The following is a 20,114-nucleotide window of genomic DNA, read 5'->3' on the forward strand; positions in this document are numbered from 1 at the left end:
AGGCTGCAGGGATAGGAAAAAGGCTTGACCCCAGATCCGTCATTCCTTTTGCATTTGTTTATTAATTCCTGAACAGCTCCAACTCATGTCCTCAGTTACTTGTCACATGCCCCCAGAGCCCAAGACAGGCTGGATCTAAGGAAACTCCCCACTAGAACAGGCAGCTTTGTATAAGGGAACCCCAGCAGGCAACTGTCCCCCCTTCCAGTTTTGTCTCAGTTTCCAATTGTGCCTATATGAGCAGATGCCCATAATCCATAGGAGACCCAGATACCTCCTAACCCCCCTCCAGCAAGGAGAGATCCCAGGCACCTCCCAGATCTAGGCCCACTCAGCCCTTGGGGGTCAGGGGAACATGATCCAATCAATTGTGGGGTTCAGTGAATGCCACTAGCTGGCAGTAAACACAGGAGGGACAGAGGGGTGCTCTAACTGGCCTCCCATCTGAGCTGAGTCTCAGTTTCTCTGGGCCTGTCGTGCCTTCTCAGATGTCGCCCCGGGACCTTCAACCTGCAGCCACACAATCCTGTTGGCTGTAGTAGCTGCTTCTGCTACGGTCACTCCCGGGTGTGCTCAAGTGCCACCGGATACCGGGTATACTACATTGTCACTGACTTTCTTCAGGGTAAGTAGGGGTCTCCACAGTCCCAACTCCTAGCTCACCTAGGCTGGGTGGGGTGGGGGGACCACAGTGCTCAGTCTGGGCCTCCCCAAAGTCCCCAGCCCAGGCTCCTACCCTCAGCAGCTGCCTCCAGGAGCTTAAATATTAGTGGGAATGGGACCAGAATGATAGCACAATAGTAGGGAATTTGCTTTGCATGGTCGACCTGGGACAGATTCAGGTTTGATCCCTGGCATTCCATATGGTCCCCCAAGCCTGCCAGGAGTGCTTTCTGAGCATTGAGTCAGGAGTAACCCCTGAGCACCACTGGGTATGGCCCAAAAACAAACAAACAAAAAATATTGGTGGGACTGTGGCTGGATGAACTTTATCTATCTCTCAAGGGCCTTCCTAGGTATGTCCCGAGCTGTGAATTCGGGCTCATGCTCTGACTCACATTTATTGAGCACCTGTTGTATGCCAAGCCTTATGCTGGGCTCTTGTTCTGTGATGCCCACAGAGCCCCCTTATCCAGTGGTTCTGTTTTGGCTGTTTTCCAGGTAGGACAGGTGAGGGTTCCCCAAGACAGAAACTAGCACCCGAGTTCAACAGCAAAGAGTTTTTCTTTCTCGCTCTCATTTTATTTATTTATTATTTATTTATTTATTTATTTATTTATTTATTTATGTTTGGGGGACATACCTGGCAATACTCAGAGCTTACTCCTTGCTCTGTGCTCAGGAATCACTTATGGTGGTGCTGGGTGGTGGGTTGGTGGGGGGGGGGACATGCGATGCTCATGTGTCTAACCCAGGTCAGTCAGGAAGCAAATGCCTTCCCCACTGTACTATGGTTCCAGCCCCATCCAAGTTTTTCTCTTAACCTCAGTGCACCAGATCTTTCTGGGTGTCCTGGGGAACTGGGGTGTGGGGTATTCTTGGTTCCCAAGTTCAGGTGACATGGTGCATCTTTAGAGCAGTAAAGTGTGAGACTCAGATCTGTGTTAAAGCACAGCTGGAGGACCCCAGGGCCCTCCCCAAACCTTAGGAGTGGGGTGCCAGCCTGGAGCCCAATTTACCTGTTGGCGTCCCGGTTAAACAGACGTGGGAGCTGTGCGCCCTCTGCTGGAGTTAGCGCAGAAAGCAGGCAGGGGAAGGCAGGCTTGGAAGGAGCAAGACCAGGCAGGTACTTGGAGTCTGGGTGATAGACAGGCAGGACTAATCGATCCCGAGAGCACTCTGGGCCACACCTGGAAGTGCTCAGTGATCATTCCTGGTGGTTCTTAGGGATCACTCCTGGCTCTAGGCTCAGGGATTACTCCTGGTGATGCTCAAAGATTACCCTGGTTCTGTGCTCTGGGTTTAGGCAAAACAAGTGTCTTTCTCACTGTATTGTCTCTCCAGTCCCAGATCTCAGAATGCTTTGATTTTCTGATCTTACCTGGAGGCTGTGAGCCTGCCCCAGGTGGCTTCTGCTTTTGTTTTTAGGCTATTTACTACACCCAGCTGTGCTCTGGGGTTACTCCTGGCTCTGCCCTCAGGAATCACTCCTGGTGGTGCTCAGAGGACTATATGGAATGCCAGGAATCAAATCCAGGTCAACCACTTGCAGGAAAATGTCCTCCCCACTGTGCTAAAGCTCAGGCCCTTGTGGTTTCTCTTTCTATATCACAATTGCCCTCTTAGCAGGTGGCTTGTGGATCCCTTTATGAGTGTGAGAGTTATTGAAGATTTTCTTCATTAATACATTTTGTAGTAAAAAGGAAAACCAGGGCTGGAGGATAGCACTGCAGGGAGGGTGTTTGTTTTACATGCAGCGGACCTGAGATTGACCCCAGGCATCCCATAAAGTCCTGCAAGTCTGTCAGAAGTAATGCCTGAGTGCTATTGAGTGTGACCAAAAAAGACGAAAGAAAGAGAAGAAGAAAGAGAGAGAGAGAAAGAGAGAGAGAGAGAGAGAGAGAAGGAAGGAAGGAAGGAAGGAAGGAAGGAAGGAAGGAAGGAAGGAAGGAAGGAAGAAAGAGAGAGAGAGAGAGAGAGAGAAAGAAAGAAAGAAAGAAAGAAAGAAAGAAAGAAAGAAAGAAAGAAAGAAAGAAAGAAAGAAAGAAAGAAAGAAAGAAAGAAAGAAAGAAAGAAAGAAAGAAAGAAAGAAAGAAAGAAAGAAAGAAAGAAAGAAAGAAAGAAAGAAAGAAGGAGCCGGAGAGATAGCATGGAGGTAAGGCGTTTGCCTTTCATGCAGGAGGTCATCAGTTTGAATCCAGGCGTCCCATATGGTCCCCCGTGCCTGCCAGGAGCAATTTCTTTCTTTCTTTTTTTTTTTTTTTGTTTTTGTTTTTGGTTTTTGGGTCACACCCGGCGGTGCTCAGGGGTTACTCCTGGCTGTCTGCTCAGAAATAGCTCCTGGCAGGCACGGGGGACCATATGGGACACCGGGATTCGAACCAACCACCTTTGGACCTGGATTGGCTGCTTGCAAGGCAAACGCCTCTGTGCTATCTCTCCGGGCCTCAGGAGCAATTTCTGAGCCTGGAGCCAGGAATAACCCCTGAGCACTGCTGGGTGTGACCCAAAAACCACACCAAAAAAAAAAGAAAGAAAAAGAAAGAGGGGTCGGGAAGGTGGCGCTAGAGGTAAGGTGTCTGCCTTGCAAACGCTAGCATAGGTCAGACTAAGGTTGGATCCCCCAGCGTCTTATATGGTCCCCCCCAAGCCAGGGGTGAGAGAGAGAGAGAAAGAAGAATGGAAGGAAAAAGGAGAGGAAGGAAGGAAGGAAAGAAGGAAGAAAGGAAGGAAGGAAGGAAGGAAGGAAGGAAGGAAGGAAGGAAGGAAGGAAGGAAGGAAGGAAGGAAGGAAGGAAGGAAGGAGGCAAGGGGCAGGAGCAGTAGCACAAGCAGTAGGGCATTTGCCTTGCATGCGCTAACCTAGGACAGACCTCGCTTCAATCCTCAGGCATCCCATATGTTCTCCCAAGCCAGGAGTGATTTCTGAGTGCATAGCCAGGAGTAACCCCTGAGCATCACTAGGTGTGTCCCAAAAAGCAAACAAAACGAAAACAAAAAAAATCTATTGGGCCTGGAGAGATAGCACAGCGGCGTTTGCCTTGCAAGCAGCCGATCCAGGACCAAAGGTGGTTGGTTCGAATCCCGGTGTCCCATATGGTCCCCCGTGCCTGCCAGGAGCTATTTCTGAGCAGACAGCCAGGAGTAACCCCTGAGCACTGCCAGGTGTGGCCCCCCCAAAAAAATCTATTTAGAAAAAAATAATTTATTTTGGGATTGGAGTGATAACACAGTGATAGGGTGTTTATCTTGCATGCTACTGATCCAAGACAAACATGGGTTCGGTTCCTGGATCTCATATGGTCCCTGGAGCCTGCCAGGAGTGATTTCTGAGCGCAGAGCCAGAAGTAACCCTTGAGCACCAAAAAACAAACAAAAATGAATACTCTGGCAGTGTGCTAGGCATGCACCTTCCAACTGCACTTGCTCAGGCACAGATATGGATGCAAAGGCCGACACTGGCCTCTTTAAAAAACAACCCTCTTGCCCCTCATCTGCACTCTGACTCCTGCCATGTGCTCTGCTGTGATCTCACGTGCCTTCTGGATAAGTGCCAGGGGACACTAGGGAGAGAAATGAATGAAATCCAGGAGCCAGGAAGGGCTGAGTACCTGCCTTGTGTGTGTGAGCCCTGGGTTCCAGCCCTGGCATCTTGAAAAGAAAACAAGGGCCAGAGAGATAGCATGGAGGTAAGTCGTTTGCCTTGCACACAGTAGGACAGTGGTTTAAATTAAACATCCCCTGAGCCTGCCAGGAGTAACCCCTGAGCACTGCCAAAAAAAAAAACAAAAAACAAAAAAACAGGGGCCGGGCAGTGGCACTAGAGGTAAGGTGCCTGCCTTGCCTGTGCTAGCCTTGGATGGACTGCGGTTCGATCCTCCAGTGTCCCATATGGTCTCCCAAGCCAGGAGCGACTTCTGAGCGCATAGCCAGGAGTAACCCCTGAGCGTCACCGGGTGTGGCCCAAAAACCAAAACAAAACAAAACAAAAAAAGCAAAAGAAAACAAAATGCCAATAAGCATCTTAGGGGCTGGAACCATAAGCAGGGAGGGTGCTTGCTTTGCATGGTCTGACCCTGATTTGATCCTGAGTCCCTGAGCACTATCAGGAGTGATTTATGAATGAAGAGCCAGGAGTGACCACTGAACATCGCAGGGTGTGACCCAGAAAACCAAAATTAAAAAAATAAATAAATAAAAGCATGTTAATGTGATCCAGAAGATAGCTTGACCTCTGACCTCCCCTAGAAAGGGTCCCAAGGAGCTCTGGTGTGTCTCGACTAACTTTGAGAAATGGCTCCAGGGCCACTCAGACTCCACTTCTTCCATTTTGCAGCCTCAGAGAGGTTGAGTCACTTGCCTGGGTCACACAGCCTTTCTCTTCAGACCCTGTCCTCTCTCCATTTCTCCCTCCTCACCCCTTGGGCCCTCCAGGTATGGCACTGCCACCCCCCCAATAACCTCCCCAACTGGCTGCTGGTAAAAGCACCTTGAGGCCCATTGCCCTGAGCCCCTGCAGAGGCAGACTTAAGGGACTGTCCACTTCCTGTCCCATGACCTTCTGGCTGCAGCCATGGGGTGAGGGTGGGGTCTTGGGATCACAAGTATACTGTCTGAAGATCCAATGGCCCTGAGGTCCCAGTGCCCCCAGCAGGGTCCCTGACGTCCCTCAGAAATGCCTGGAACCCTTTGACAGGAGCAGGGCCCATCCCAAACCTTAATAGAGCAGACCCTGAGCTCTGGCTCCTTCTGGGGTCCCCTTTCTTTCAGCCCTGGTATGGGGACCGGCTGCCCACAATAGCTCACTTACACCCTCCAATACCCCACATTTAGACTCACTGGCCCTGGGGGAAGGGCAATGTGAAAACAGGGCCAAGGCCTCTATCAAGTCTCAGGAGCTCATGTACATCTGTCTGTCCTTCAGGAGTCCAGGGCTGGCGCTCCAAAAGCTGGGATGGCCCAGAGCGTCCAGCACAGTGGAGTCCAGCAGGGCTGCGCTTGAACCCCATGGAGGAGGAAGAGATCGTGGCACCAGGTACAGCTTTGCCCTGCTCATCCCAACCAATTTCTTGCTCAGGAATTTGGGGGAGCCATTCAGGGGAGAAGTACTCCCAGATCCAGAAATAACTGGCCAGATCCCAGTCCATAGGACATTTTGTTTTTTGCAAAGAGGGCGACACCTGTCAGGGGTCAGAGCCCACAATCTGGGCATTGTAGGGGCCCACCTCAACCTCCTACACTGCTGTAGCATCTTTCCTGCTTAGACCCTTCTATATATTTTTTTGTTTTTGGGGGGTCACAGCAGGCCATGCTCAGGGATTACTCTTGCCTCTGCACTCAGAAGTCACTCCTGGCAGGCTCTGGGGACCATATGGGATGCCAGAAATCGAACCAGAGTTCGTCCAGGGTTGACCGAGTGCAAAGCGAACACTCTACCGCTGTGCTTTCGCTCCAGCCCCTATATTTTTTAATTAAGGCGATGGACCACACCCAGCAGTGTTCTGAAGCTATCTCTGGTTCTGTTCTTAGGACCTGACCCTGACATTGCTTGGGGGAAGCCTCTGCAGTGCGAGGGATTGAACCCCATGGGCTGCAAGCCAGTCAAGCAACTACCAGGCTCCTGTACTTTCCTTCTTGCGCCCATTGAATTTGGAGTTTTTTCCTGTTTAGATCTTGGAGACTGGGAAGAGGCTGGGGCTGAATGTGGTGCTGGAGTGGAGACTGGGGGTGGAATGTAAGGCCAGAGAGAGGCTGGAGGTCGAATGTAGGACCAGGAGGGGTCTGAGCCTTGATGTGGTCTTCTCCGTGCTGCAGCCCTTGGGGGCGCCAGGATGCTTTGATTTCCCCCTCACTGAGATTCTGACCCATTTGAACGTTGAATCACCAATGAAAATCAATGAGGGCTTTTTCAAAGGGAGCGAAATCCGGGCAGAACTGGGCAAACCTTTTCTTCTTCCAGAGAAGTTCCTGGGAGACCAGCGATTCAGCTACGGGCAGCTCCTCACCTTGACCTTCCAGGTACCCCCCAAAGTCTCCCTGCTGCCGGTGCAGCTGAGGCTGGAGGGGGCAGGCTTGGCCCTGACTCTGGGTCACTCCAACATCTCCGGAGCCCCCAGGGCTGGACACCGAGGAGAGGTGGAACTCAGCTTCCTGTGAGTGTGCTGTCCCCTGACTGGATACCCTTAGATCCCCCTCCTGACCCCCTCTGGGGGGCTTCTGGGCACCATTGACCTCAGCCTCAATTTCCATATGCCCCTCGCCCCTTGGCAGACTGCAGGAGACATCTGAGGATGCGAGCCCCCTGCTGCCTGCCTTCCACTTCCAGCGGCTTCTCACCAACCTGACAGCTCTCCACATCCAAGCCAATCTCTCTGGTCAGTGATGGGGACCTAAGCTGTCTCCCCCTAACCTGCTGTGGCAAGGTGCCTTTGTGCACTTGCGCACCCAAGGCCAAGCTGGAGCAGGTCAGAAGCATGGCTTGCAGCCTCAGGCTGGTCCATCTACCTGAGGTCTCTGCAGTCTCCAGTCTCTGCCTGCCCTGGGCCTGATTTTCCTGCCCTACTTGTTTTCTGTATAGGTTTTGAGGTGACAGGCATGTCCTTGATGCTTGGAACACCACCCCCCTGCATTTGAGTCCCCAGACCTCCACTCCTCTGCTGTCTCTGGATTGTCAAATGTATCCCCTTGGGTCATGAGTCATAGCATAGCAGGGAGGACACTTGCCTTGCAAAGACTGACCCAGATTTGATCCCTGGAATCTCATAGAATCCCTTGAGCACACCACAGTAGTCTGTAGGGCCACAACCTATAAGCCTGGTATGTTCTTCCACACCCCTGTGCACAGTTGATTGAGGGGATAAGTGAGTACAATCTCTCTCTCCCCCCCCCTCTCCCCCCCGCCCTCTCTCTCCATCCTCCCCCCTCTCCTGGCTCTTGCAGGTCAAGTCTTTCTGCAGAAGATCCAGCTCCAGTCTGCCCAGCGGGGACACTCCCCACCTGCCTCCTGGGTGGAAACTTGTTCATGTCTTCCAGGGTACACAGGCCAGTTCTGTGAGGCCTGTGCCCCTGGATACAAGCGAGAGTCCCCACTGGGGGGCCCCTATGCCAACTGCGTGCCCTGCGCCTGTAACCAGCATGGCACTTGTGATCCGCACACTGGTAAGTGTCCTTCCACCACCATATTTCTTTTTTTCTTTTTTCTTTTCTTTTCTTTTCTTCTTTTCCTTTCCTTTCCTTCCTTCCTTCCTTCCTCTCTCTCTTTCTCTTTCTCTCTCTCTCTTTCTTTCTTTCTCTCTCTCTCTCTTTCTTTCTCTCTCTCTCTCTTTCTTTCTTTCTTTCTTTCTTTCTTTCTTTCTTTCTTTCTTTCTTTCTTTCTTTCTTTCTTTCTTTCTTTCTTTCTTTCTTTCTTTCTTTCTTTCTTTCTTTCTTTCTTTCTTTCTTTCTTTCTTTCTTTCTTTCTTTCTTTCTTTCTTTCTTTCTTTCTTTCTTTCTTTCTTTTTCTTTCTTTCTTTTGTCCACCATATTTCTGATGACAGCCAAAGCTGTGTGCCAGTGCGAGCGATCATGGGAGATCCTGGCCAAAATGGTGCTGTGAGATCCAGCCACATGCACAGATCCCTCTCCTGGGTTGTGCTCTTTCCAGGGTGCTCCTAAGCCTCAGATCCAGGAGGTCTGTAGTTCCTGCCAAACTGTTAGGGGCTGGAGAGATAGCACAGCGATAGGGAGTTTGCCATGCACGTAGCAGATATAGGACAGATGATGGTTTGAATCCCAGCATCCCATATGGTCCCCTGAGCCTGCCAGGAGCAATTTCTGAGAGCAGAGCCAGGGGGGACCCTGAGCGCTGCCGGGTGTGACCCAAAAACAAAAACCAAAAAACCTAAAAATCAAAAACAAACAAAACTCTAGGCCAGAGGTGCAGGGGCTCTCTACGGCCAGTAGGTGGCACGGCTGCTCCCTCCTAAAAGCTCATTTACCAGTTGTATTTTCAGGGGGCTGCAGGAGGGCTGGACTGAGCAAGTGGGGTCCCTGAACCTGGACATGACCTCGACTTTCCTCATGCTGATGCCATTGGAAACAGTCTGGGATCTTTGGACCCTTTCCAGCAGTGCTGTGGGTCCAAGGGGACTCTTTTGTTTGCTTGGTTTTTTGGTTGTTTGTTTTGGATTTTGGACCACACCCAGCAGCGCTCAGGGATTACTCCTGGCTCTGCGCTCAGAAATCTTTCCTGGCAGACTCGGGGGACCATATGGGATTCCGGGGATCGAACTCGGATCTGTCCCAGGTAGGCCGCGTGCAAGGCAAATGCCCTGCTGCTGGGCTATCACTTCTCTAGCCCCCTTGTTTGCTTGTTTTTGGGGGTCACACCCAGCAGTTACTCCTGGCTCTGCATTCAGGAATCACTTCTAGCAGGCTTGTAGTTCCCTATGGGATGCTGGACATCAAACTCGAGTATGCCCTACCAGCTGTGCATCATAAGGAGACCCAGTTGTCATCCTCATTACTGCTGTCCCCGCTGTAGAGAGGCGGTACTGCAGGCGTGAGTGCCTGTGAGGGATCCTGTATGGTGGTGGGACTCCAGCCTTGTACCCAATACCTCTCAGCCCTGGCTGGGTGCTGTGCGGAGGGGCCCTCTGAAACCAAGGACTTTGCTTATCCCATGCACCTTTGGACTGGAGAAACGAGTCTGCAGAACAGGAAAGAGGAAGATTCCACCCCATAAGACCAGGGCAACTTAAGCACCCCACAAGCCATGAGGAGCCCTGGAGACAGGGGTCTGGTGTGGGTGGTGAATGCATGGTTCTCTTCTTCTGGTCCTCAAGGTGAGCAGGACACAGAGCTCAGGAGAGCAGAGCAGGGACTGTACTAAATCCTATGGACCCTTTTCAGAATCTTGGTGGCCAGAGCACAAGGGCGCAAGACCAAGTCTCCGGCCACACTATCTCATGTGGTCTGGGTTGACTTGTCCCACTCTGACCCCTCCATGTGGGCTGTGATCTAGGACTCCAAATGTCACAATGATTATGCTTTTTGGGTCCTCCTGGGCTCCCGGGAACCAGGCACTGATCATATCCCCTCACGCACTGCCAGGGATCTGCAAATGCGAGCACCACACGGAGGGTCTGTCTTGTGAGCGCTGCCTGTCAGGCTTCTATGGCGACCCCTTCAGAGGCCAGGCCAACGACTGCCAGCCCTGCCCGTGCCCTGGGCAGTCGGCCTGCACACTTATCAAGGAGAGCGGCGAAGTGGTGTGTACCCAGTGTCCTGCGGGCCAGAGAGGTGAGTGATGGGCACCCAGCCTGCCTCTGCCCCAGAGCAACAGACCGGGGAGGGTCCAACCTTGGGGCACAGGGTTTCCTGATTCCACAGGCTGTTGTGGGGTGTCTGTGGAACCAGGCTACTCTCCATGTCGACTAGGCTTTGGGCTCCTTATATGCCAGCTTTGGCCCCCACAGGCCTTCCTGGAGACAGGACAGGAGTGAGGCACCTGTTTGCATGTGAGTGATCCATGCTCACTGGTCCCCTAGGAATTGTTAGGTGAAACCCTAAAGGGCCCCGAGCACCACCCAACCCCTCCAAAATATAGACCAACACTGACTGGTTAAATGTCAGTGGAAGGCATCAAACCTCCATTGTAAAGGCTTTCAAACTTGGGCTGGGAAATATGCTAGTAACTAATGACTTGATATGACATCTCAAAGGAGAAATAAGGTTTCAAGAAACTCAAATATGTGGGGGCCGGAGAGATAGCATGGAGGTAGGGCGTTTGCCTTACATGCAAAAGGATAGTGGTTTGAATTCCGGCATCCCATATGGTCCCCCGAGCCTGCCAGGAGCGATTTCTGAGCATAGAGACAGAAGTAACCCTGAGCACTGCTGGGTATGACCCCCAAGAAAAGAAAGAAAGAGAAAGGAAGGAAGGAAGGAAGGAAGGAAGGAAGGAAGGAAGGAAGGAAGGAAGGAAGGAAGGAAGGAAGGAAGGAAGGAAGGAAGGAAGGAATCCAAGAGCAATAGCACAGCAGGTGGGGTTTTTGCCTTGCACACAACCAACATGGGTTCAATCTTCAGTATCCCATATGTTCCCTCAAGCCTGCCAGAAGTGATTCTTGAGTGCAGATCCAGAAGTAATCCCTGAGCACCTCCAAATATGGCTTAAAAATAAACCAAAACAAAAAAGAGACCCAAGCATAAATCTTTGGGTGGAAACACAGTATCTAGATTTTAAAGTTTTCTAAAGTTGCAGAATGGAAATAGCAAGAAAGAATCTATAAATTTGGGGGCTGGAGTGATAACACAATGTGGAGGAAGCTTACCTTGCAAGCAGCTGACTGGACTCAACCTGGACATACCGGTGTGGCCCAAAAACAAACAAAAAAAGTAAAAAAAAGAAAAAAGAAAAATATAGCAAGGAAAGGAAGAGAAACAGGGGCTGGGGCGGTGGTGCAAGCGGTAAGGCCTTGCACCTGGCTAACCTAGGATGGACTGCGGTTCAATCCCCCAGCGTCCCATATGATCCCCCAAACCAGGAGCGATTTCTGAGAGCATAGCATCACCGAGTGTGGCCCAAAAAAAAAAAAAAAAAAAAAAAAAAAGAAGAAGAAGAAAAGAAAGAGCCAGATGACAGTGTAAGAAGGAGACTATGATGGCAGCCACGATGTCTTGAAGAACCAGATGATGGTCAGAATGTTGGCCCAGATGCAGGTGATGGATCAAGATGATCAGGAAGAAGATATTGCCAGGGATCATGAAGAGGAAGTGGACAGGGCCAATGCTGTCCATGGAGATAGACTGATGCATGGGAAGGCGCTCAGGATGATGATCAGGATGATGAGGACCAGGATCCAGGGGAAGGTGGGGAGGAGGAGAAGGAGGAAGAGGAGGAGGAGGAGGAGGAGGAAGGCAGCATTCCTCACCGACCAGAGGAAGTTCAGGAGGAAGTCCACTGGATGAAGATGCGAATGACCGAAATGACAGATAATGGTGGGGATGAGGATGGTCCAAAAAACTGATGAGGAAGGACACAGTAGAACTGTGGAGGTTCCTGTGGGCTGGGGTTTCTGCCACCCCCTTTCTCATCCCCAACTCCCTCTCCTCTCTTCTCCTTCCTCTAGGGCGGCGCTGTGAGATCTGCGATGACGGCTTTTTTGGGGACCCACTGGGGCTGTCTGGGCCCCCACAACCCTGCCAGCAGTGTCAGTGCAGTGGGAATGTGGACCCGAACGCAGTGGGCAACTGTGACCCCCAGTCCGGCCGCTGCCTGCGCTGCCTGCACAACACAACTGGGGAGCACTGTGAGCGCTGTCAGGATGGGTTCTATGGCAATGCGCTGGCCCCCCATCCCGTGGACAAGTGCAGAGGTGAGTATGTGTGCCCCCAGCCTGCCCCACCCCTCAACTCCCCAGCCCTCCATCTCCGCAGCTCCCCAACTCCTGACCCACAGACAAGTGGAGGGTGAGCATGTTTGTCCCCATCCCACCCCAAACCCCCCAATTTCCCCCAGATGAGAGCAGAATGGGGGCTGATTGATAGCTGCCCCCACTGCCTCCTTCCAGGCCACTGTCAAGCACTCCCTGAAAATTACGAGTTTGAAGATCCAGAGTGATAGTACAATGGGAAAGGTGTTTGCCTTGAATGCTGTTAACTAGGATCCGATCCCTGGCATCCTGTAGGGTCCCCCGAGTACCACCAGGAGTAATTTCTGAGATCAAAGCCAGAAGTAACTCCTGAGTACCTCTGAGTGTGACCCAGATACCAAAAAGAAAAATAAAGTCTGCACATCTCAAGGCCAACCAGTGACTTTGGTACCCCTTGGTGTTCGTCTTGCACCCCCTTCTACCCTGTGGCCTTGGACTCTCTTTCTGTGTGTCCTGGGCCACCCTAAGATGCTCTCTGGGCCAGTGGGTTCACACAGGGTCATGCCCTCCTGGTATCCGGGGGCATCCAGCAGAAACCAAGCCCCACCTTGGCCCTTTGTACTTTCGCTCCTGGCCCATTTGGTCAGCACTCTTATGTCAGTTCTTTTTTTTTTTTTTTTGGTGTTTGGGACACACCCGGCGGTGCTCAGGGCTTACTCCTGGCTGTCTGCTCAGAAATAGCTCCTGGCAGGCACGGGGGACCATATGGGACACCAGGATTCGAACCAAGCGCCTTTGGTCCTGGATTGGCTGCTTGCAAGGCAAACGCCGCTGTGCTATCTCTCCGGGCCCCTTATGTCAATTCTTATGTCCCCTGGGCCCTGTGTAGCCAAGGTCCCCTTGTCCCTCCCCCCAGATCCTTGGCCCTTCCCCTATAGCTCTTAAGTCCTCCATTCAGACACGTGCTGGGGTCTGGGCTGAGTGTGGACATCTCTGTGGGTTCTCATCTCTGCCTCTCCTACTCGAACTCCAAATTTTAACAGTTGATGTGTGGGTCCCCAACACCCTTCCCTGCTCATGTCTCAGCCTGCAGATGCCATCCTGGGGGCTCCATCGGCACTGGCGAGGACAAACCATGTGACGTGATAACTGGCCAGTGTACCTGCCTTCCTCACATCACTGGGCGGGACTGTAGTCACTGTGAACCTGGCTTCTATGGGCTCCAGAATGGGAGTAGCTGCCAGAGGTATGGGCAACTGGGATGCCACGTGTTGTACCATCCCAGGGGACCACCAGCCACTTCATGTCCTTGCCCAAAGAGGTCAGACTCACGACCCTGTTATGACCCCGTGGCCAGTTAGTCTGATCCCCTTCTCGACAATGTCACTGGCATTTCCCTGACCAGTGTGCATCTGTGGGATACAGTAAAAGTAAGGGCCAGAACATCTTGGAGCCTGGCACAGTGGCTTGTGGGTCCCCTGCAGGGACAGTTAGCAGGTGCCAGGGTTTTCCTGTGATGTCTGTGTCCCAGCCCCATCTGCTGTGGCTCAAGCCCCAGAGCACCACCCCATGGGGCTGGTGCGTTAGCGCAGGGGAGGGTGTTTGCCTTGTATGTGGTTGACCCTGGTTCGATTCCCGGCATCCCATGTGGTCCCCTGAGCCCTCCAGGAGTGATTTCTGAGTACAGAGTCAAAAGTAACTCCTGAGTACCACCACCTGAGTGTGGTGCCTCCAAAAAGTATAAACAAAACACCAGAGTTTTGGGGAGCAAGCACATCTGGCAGTGCCCAGGGCTTACTCCTGACTGTCAGTGGTTGCTCCTGCAGAGCTTGGGGACCCTCTGTGGCCCCCGGGATCATCCTGGGTCATTGCAGCAGGAAAGACAAGTATCCTCACCACTCTCTCTGGCCCTCCCTCCTCCTCTGCATCCCCCTAGGAATTGGTGCTTTGGACATGCATGTGGTGATTACGGGGTGGGCCCCTACCAGCTGCAACACCAGAGACTGATTCTTTTCCTTTTTGCAGATGCCAGTGCCACCCTCTGGGCTCCCGAAGTAATTACTGTAACCCTCAGACGGGCCACTGCCCATGCCGCCCAGGGGTGGGAGGTCATCTCTGCGACAGGTGTCAGCCTGGTTTCTTTGGCTTCTCCATCAAGGGCTGCCGGGGTGAGGAGGGATCTGGGGTAAGGAGGGGGCTCTGGGTTAAGCCTCACCAAGAAGAATCCCTGAGCACAGAGCCAGGAGGGACCCCCTAAGAACAGAGCCAGGAGTGATCCCTCAGCAAAGAACAAGGAGTAAGCCATGAGGGACATGAGGACAGAGCCAAGAGGGATCCCTGAGCACAACCACCCCATATACGTCCTGTCCTCTAACCTGAACTAGAATCTTATGGAAAGGGCCCACCAGTGTACCTAAGGCTGAAACCCTCCCCCTGGGTCTGTAGCTCCCCAGGCTGGGGTCCCCACACCCGTGCCAGCTACCCTGTCCCTCAGACTGCAGGTGCTCCCCACTGGGCTCTGTCTCAGCTCAGTGTCTGGAGAACAGCACCTGCTTGTGCCGCCCTGGCTTCGTGGGCTACAAGTGCGACCGCTGCCAGGACAACTTCTTCCCCACGAAGGGTGGCACCCACTGCCAGCAGTGCCCGACCTGCTACAAGCTGGTGAAGAAGGAGGTGAGGGCCACTTGTACCCTTCAGTTCCCTCCCAAATCCCCACCCCATTGTGTCCCAGTCCTGTCAACCCAGGTTGATCCCCAAGACAGAAGCAGTTTCCAGACCCTTCCTAACTACTAAGTCCCATTTTGTCTTTTCTTTTTCTTTCTTTCTTTCTTTCTTTCTTTCTTTCTTTCTTTCTTTCTTTCTTTCTTTCTTTTTTCTTTCTTTCTTTTCTTTCTTCTTTCTTTCTTTCTTTCTTTCTTTCTTTCTTTCTTTCTTTCTTTCTTTCTTTCTTTCTTTCTTTCTTTCTTTCTTTCTTTCTTTCTTTCTTTCTTTCTTTCTTTCTTTCTTTCTTTCTCTTTCTTTCTTTCTTTCTTTCTTTCTTTCTTGTTTCTTTCTTTCTTTCTTTCTTTCTGTCTTTCTTTTTCTTTCTTTCTTTCTTTCTCTTTCTTTCTTTCTTTCTTTCTTTCTTTCTTCTTCTTTCTTTCTTTCTTTCTTTCTTTCTTTCTTTCTTTCATTCTCTTTTCTTTTTCTTTCTTTCTTTCTTTCTTTCTTTCTTTCTTTCTTCTTCTTTCTTTCTTTCTTTCTTTCTTTCTTCTTTCTTTCTTTCTTCTTTCTTTCTTTCTTCTTTCTTCTTTCTTCTTTCTTTCTTTCTTTCTTGGTTTTTGGGCCACACCCAGCAGTGCTCAGGGGTTACTCCTGGCTGCCTGCTCAGAAATAGCTCCTGGCAGGCACGGGGGACCATATGGGACACCGGGATTCGAACCAACCACCTTTGGTCCTGGATCGGCTGCTTGCAAGGCAAACAACGCTGTGCTATCTCTCCGGGCCCTTCCTTCCTTCCTTCCTTCCTTCCTTCCTTCCTTCCTTCCTTCCTTCCTTCCTTTCTCTCTCTCTTTCTTTCTCTCGCTCTCTCTCTTTCTTTCTTTCTTTCTTTCTCTCTCTCTTTCTGTCTTTCTTTCTTTCTCTCTCTTTCTTTCTTTCTTTCTTTCTTTCTTTCTTTCTTTCTTTCTTTCTTTCTTTCTTTCTTTCTTTCTTTCTTTCTTTCTTTCTTTCTTTCTTTCTTTCTTTCTTTCTTTCTTTCTTTCTTTCTTTCTTTCTTTCTTTCTTTCTTTCTTTCTTTCTTTCTTTCTTTCTTTCTTCTTTCTGTCACACCTGGTGGCTCTGTGCTCAGAAATCACTCCTGGCAGGTTTGGGGAACCATATGGTATGCCGAGAATCAAACCACCATCCGTTCTGTGTTGGCCATGTGCAAGGCAAAAGCTCTACCACTGTGCTATCTCTCCGGCCCCAGATCCCACTTTTTTTGGGGGGGGGGGGTCACACCGGCTGTGCTAAGGGGTCACTCCTGGCTGTCTGCTCAGAAATAGCTCCTGGCAGGCACAGGGGACCATATGGGACACCAGGATTCGAACCAACCACCTTTGGTCCTGGATCGGCTACTTGCAAGGCAAACGCCGCTGTGCTATCTCTCTGGGCCCCCACTTTTTTCTAAGTTCAGTGATCATAGGACCTGAGGAAGAGGCATGGCTGGAAAGGGGGACCCTTTCTGAGGCACACAAGTTTCCAGTGGGGTCAGTGAGGGTCCCCCTACCCCAGATAGGTGACAGACTTGACCAGCCTCCATGTCTCCTCTGTACCCCAAAATGGAGAGAGAGGGTTCCTACCTTCTGCTACACCAGCAAGGCCAGCATTGGGGATGATTGAGAACTAGAGAATATGGGTGCCTCAGGACACCCTGCAGATGTAACTGCAGAAGAGAGAGGGGCATTACCCCCAGGGGGAGTTTCTGACCCCAGGCAGCCAGGACCTCCGCCCTTTGGCCTCCAGAGTTTAGAGCTGGTGCAGCTGCTTTTCTGGAGGGGCAAGGCATGGAAGGCCTGGAAGCTTCCTGGTAGGATGTTTGGAATTGAGCAGGGACACGCTGCGGCTCGGTGGCCCTCATGAGTGGATGGTTCTGGGGCAGGCAGCCTCTCACACCTGGCTGTTTGTATACAAGCTCTCTCCTCTGTGCATTTTCTCTTTTTTTTTTTTTTTTTTGGTTTTTGGGCCACACCCGGTAACGCTCAGGGGTTACTCCTGGCTATGTGCTCAGAAGTTGCTCCTGGCTTGGGGGACCATATGGGACGCCGGGGGATCGAACCGCGGTCCGTCCAAGGCTAGCGCAGGCAAGGCAGGCACCTTACCTTTAGCGCCACCGCCCGGCCTGCATTTTCTCTTAAGATGAAAATCAGGGGCCAGAGCGATAGCACAGTGGTAATGCATTTGCCTTGCATGCAGCTAACATAGGATGGACCAGGTTTGAATCCCGGCATCCCATATGGTCCCCTGAGCCTGCCAGGAGCAACTTTTTTTTTTGGTTTTTGGGCCACACCCGTTTGACGCTCAGGGGTTACTCCTGGCTATGTGCTCAGAAATTGCTCTTGGCTTGGGGGGACCATATGGGACGCCGGGGAATCTAACTGCAGTCCATCCTACGCTAGCGCTTGCAAGGCCGACACCGTACCTCTAGCCGACACCTTACCTCTAGCGCCACCTTCCCGGCCCCAGGAGCAACTTTTTTTTTTTTTTTTTTTTTTTTTGGTTTTTGGGCCACACCCAGCGTTGCTCAGGGGTTACTCCTGGCTGTCTGCTCAGAAATAGCTCCTGGCAGGCACAGGGGACCATATGGGACACTGGGATTCGAACCAACAACCTTTGGTCCTGGATCGGCTGCTTGCAAGGCAAACACCGCTGTGCTATCTCTCCGGGCCCCAGGAGCAACTTTTTAAAAAAATTTTTTAAAATTCATTTAAAGAAAACAGGAGCAACTTCTGAGCACAGAGCCAGGAGTAACCCCTGAGTGCCGTCTGGTGTGACCCCCCCCCCCCAAAAAAAAAAGATTAAAATCAGGGAGCCAGAGCGACATCACATTGGGTACGGTATTTGTCTTGCACATGACCAACCTTGGTTAGATTCAGGGGATCCCATATGTTTCCCAAAGCCTGCCAGGAGTGATTTCTGAACATAGAGCCAGGAGTAACCCTGAGCGCCATTGGGTGTGGCCCAAAATCAAACAAACAAAGACTAAAATCAGAACATGCAGGGGCTGGAGAGAGCTCTGGAGACCAAGCATTTATTTGTCTCACGTGTTGCCAGGGTGACTTCCTCTTGGTCTCAAATCCCCCTGAGTACCGCTAGTTGTCACTAGTTGCCAGAAATAATGCCGGTATATAGGAAGGGGGCTTGCAAGTATGTATCCCACAATTTTCCACGCTTCTGCTCGCTCAAAGTCCCTGCTATCCTGCAGAGGGCAGTCAGGCCCCCTGGTGTTCTGTCCTTCCCTAGGGATGTAGCTATGGCCTGTTGCGGGTGTGAGCATAGATTCCAGAGCCTTAATGAGAATGTAGGCTGTAGGCCTGCCCTTCTGAGTTCTCTCTCTGGGTGCTTTGCTTGGAGGTTGAGGGTTGTTGAATTAGGAGAAGGAAGCCAGAAGGGCACCAGACTTAACCTCACATCCCTATCCAGGCGGACAAGTTGAGGGCCATGCTGGCCCAGATGGAGAGTTGGTTCTACATATCCAGCTGCAGCAGGCCCTGGGCACCCCTGGACATTCTGTACCAAGATGAAGCGCTAGGTGACATCTTCCATGGTCACCCTCTGCTCCAAGGTAGGGCAGGAGGCGGGAGACAAGGGGAGAGCTGGTGGGGTACAAGCAACCCCCAACGCACACTTTGTAGTCCCAGGATAGATCCAGGACTTCAAGGAAGAAGTAGTAGAAAGAAGCCTCAGGGCCTGGAGAGATAGCACAGTGGCATTTGCCTTGCAAGCAGCCGATCCAGGACCAAAGGTGGTTGGTTCGAATCCCGGTGTCCCATATGGTCCCCCGTGCCTGCCAGGAGCTATTTCTGAGCAGACAGCCAGGAGTAACCCCTGAGCACCGCTGGGTGTGACCCAAAAACAAAAAAAAAAAAAAAAAGAAAAGAAAGAAGCCTCAGCTCCACGGGGCTGGATCAATAGCACAGTGGGGAGGGTATTTGCCTTGCACATGGTCAACCAAATTGATCCCTGGCATCCCATAGGGTCCTCTGAAGCTGCCAGGAGCGATTACGAAGTGCAGAGCCAGAAGCAAGCTCTGAGCAGTGCTGGGTGTGGCTCAAAACAAAAACAAAAAAAAAAAAAGAAGAAGAAGAAGCATGGGGCCACAGAGATAGCACAGCAGTAGGGCGTTTGCCTTGCATGCAGCCGATCCAAGACAGATGATGGTTTGAATCCTGGCATCCCATATGGTCCTCCATGTCTGCAAGGAGTGATTTCTGAGTGCAGAGTCAGGAGTAACCCCTTAGTGTCGACGGGTGTGGCCCAAACACCAACAAAGAAAAAAGAAAAAGAATCAGTTTCAGTTCCCCCATGGACCTACCCCCAACATGGTCTGTCTCCCTTCCCCCCTCATCACTGTCTCCACCACTATCCATCATGGTCCCGATACAATTATTCCCTGCAGCCTGTGTTAACTAGATTCATTGTTGTTCATTTTTGGATCACATCCAGTAGTACTCAGGACTTTCTTCTGGCTCTGCATTCAAGAATCACTCCTGGAGGTGCTTAAGGGACTATATGGGATGCTGGGGATCGAACCTGAGTTTGATGCGACCAGGACCAGCACCCTCCCTGCTGTCCTGTGGTTCCCACCCCAGTGTTAACTGAAAGTCCTCAGCCTGGGCAGTTAGTGAGACCGGGCCTTGTTGGCGCTGTCCCTGGTTCTGACCGGGGACTTGGGCTCCACTGTTGTACCCTGCATAGAAATGAGTCTGTGAGGAAAGAAACTCAGTTCAGGGGAACCTGACCTTAGGACCCTCACATTTAGAGATCTATTGGAGATCACATCCAAGTGCACTTTTAGATGCCCCCATGTTTCTTTAGCAGCCAAGATGGGGCCGGGCACCTGTCAGTAGGACTGATTGCTGAGAAGGGCTGCCAGGTGCCACTGGGCAAGAACCCAGCAAAGCCCTTCTGGGATAGTTTGGTAATAATACCCAGAGACAATAAAGATGAAGACCAGGAAGACCAGTCTGTAGTAGGAAGCTTGCCACAAAGAGCAAAAGAGTGAAACTAGGGTAGAGAGGGACCACTATGACCATGAGAGGTGGGAATTATCACTCTGGACAAGAACTGGATGCTGAAAGGAGGGAAAATGAGATGCAAGAAATTCCTTCAAAATCAATATTGTAGGGGCTAGAGAGATAGCACAGCGGTGTTTGCCTTGCAAGCAGCCAATCCAGGACCAAAGGTGGTTGGTTCGAATCCCGGTGTCCCATATGGTCCCCCGTGCCTGTCAGAAGCTATTTCTGAGTAGATAGCCAGGAGTAACCCCTGAGCACCGCTGAGTATAGCCCAAAAACCAAAAAAAAAACAAAAAACAAAAAACAAAAAACGATATTGCAAATCATGAAGGAAGAAAAGGAGG

General features: G+C 51.3%; 1 protein-coding gene across 1 annotated transcript in view; it reads left to right on the top strand.

The window, feature by feature from the left end:
- The window catches only part of LAMC3 (laminin subunit gamma 3), a 65,057-nt gene that overhangs the window by 25,942 nt on the left and 19,001 nt on the right, over positions 1–20,114 (top strand). Inside the window, exons 8-18 of the mRNA XM_049772814.1 lie at positions 489–625; positions 5,584–5,694; positions 6,619–6,811; positions 6,930–7,033; positions 7,593–7,817; positions 9,750–9,938; positions 11,771–12,016; positions 13,100–13,259; positions 14,039–14,181; positions 14,508–14,686; positions 18,176–18,317. Coding sequence (XP_049628771.1) covers positions 489–625; positions 5,584–5,694; positions 6,619–6,811; positions 6,930–7,033; positions 7,593–7,817; positions 9,750–9,938; positions 11,771–12,016; positions 13,100–13,259; positions 14,039–14,181; positions 14,508–14,686; positions 18,176–18,317 — 1,829 coding nt within the window. The remainder of the gene's footprint in view (positions 1–488; positions 626–5,583; positions 5,695–6,618; positions 6,812–6,929; positions 7,034–7,592; positions 7,818–9,749; positions 9,939–11,770; positions 12,017–13,099; positions 13,260–14,038; positions 14,182–14,507; positions 14,687–18,175; positions 18,318–20,114) is intronic.

This window comes from Suncus etruscus, chromosome 5 (assembly GCF_024139225.1).
Source record: "Suncus etruscus isolate mSunEtr1 chromosome 5, mSunEtr1.pri.cur, whole genome shotgun sequence".
In the NCBI taxonomy this organism is placed as follows: Eukaryota; Metazoa; Chordata; class Mammalia; order Eulipotyphla; family Soricidae; genus Suncus; species Suncus etruscus.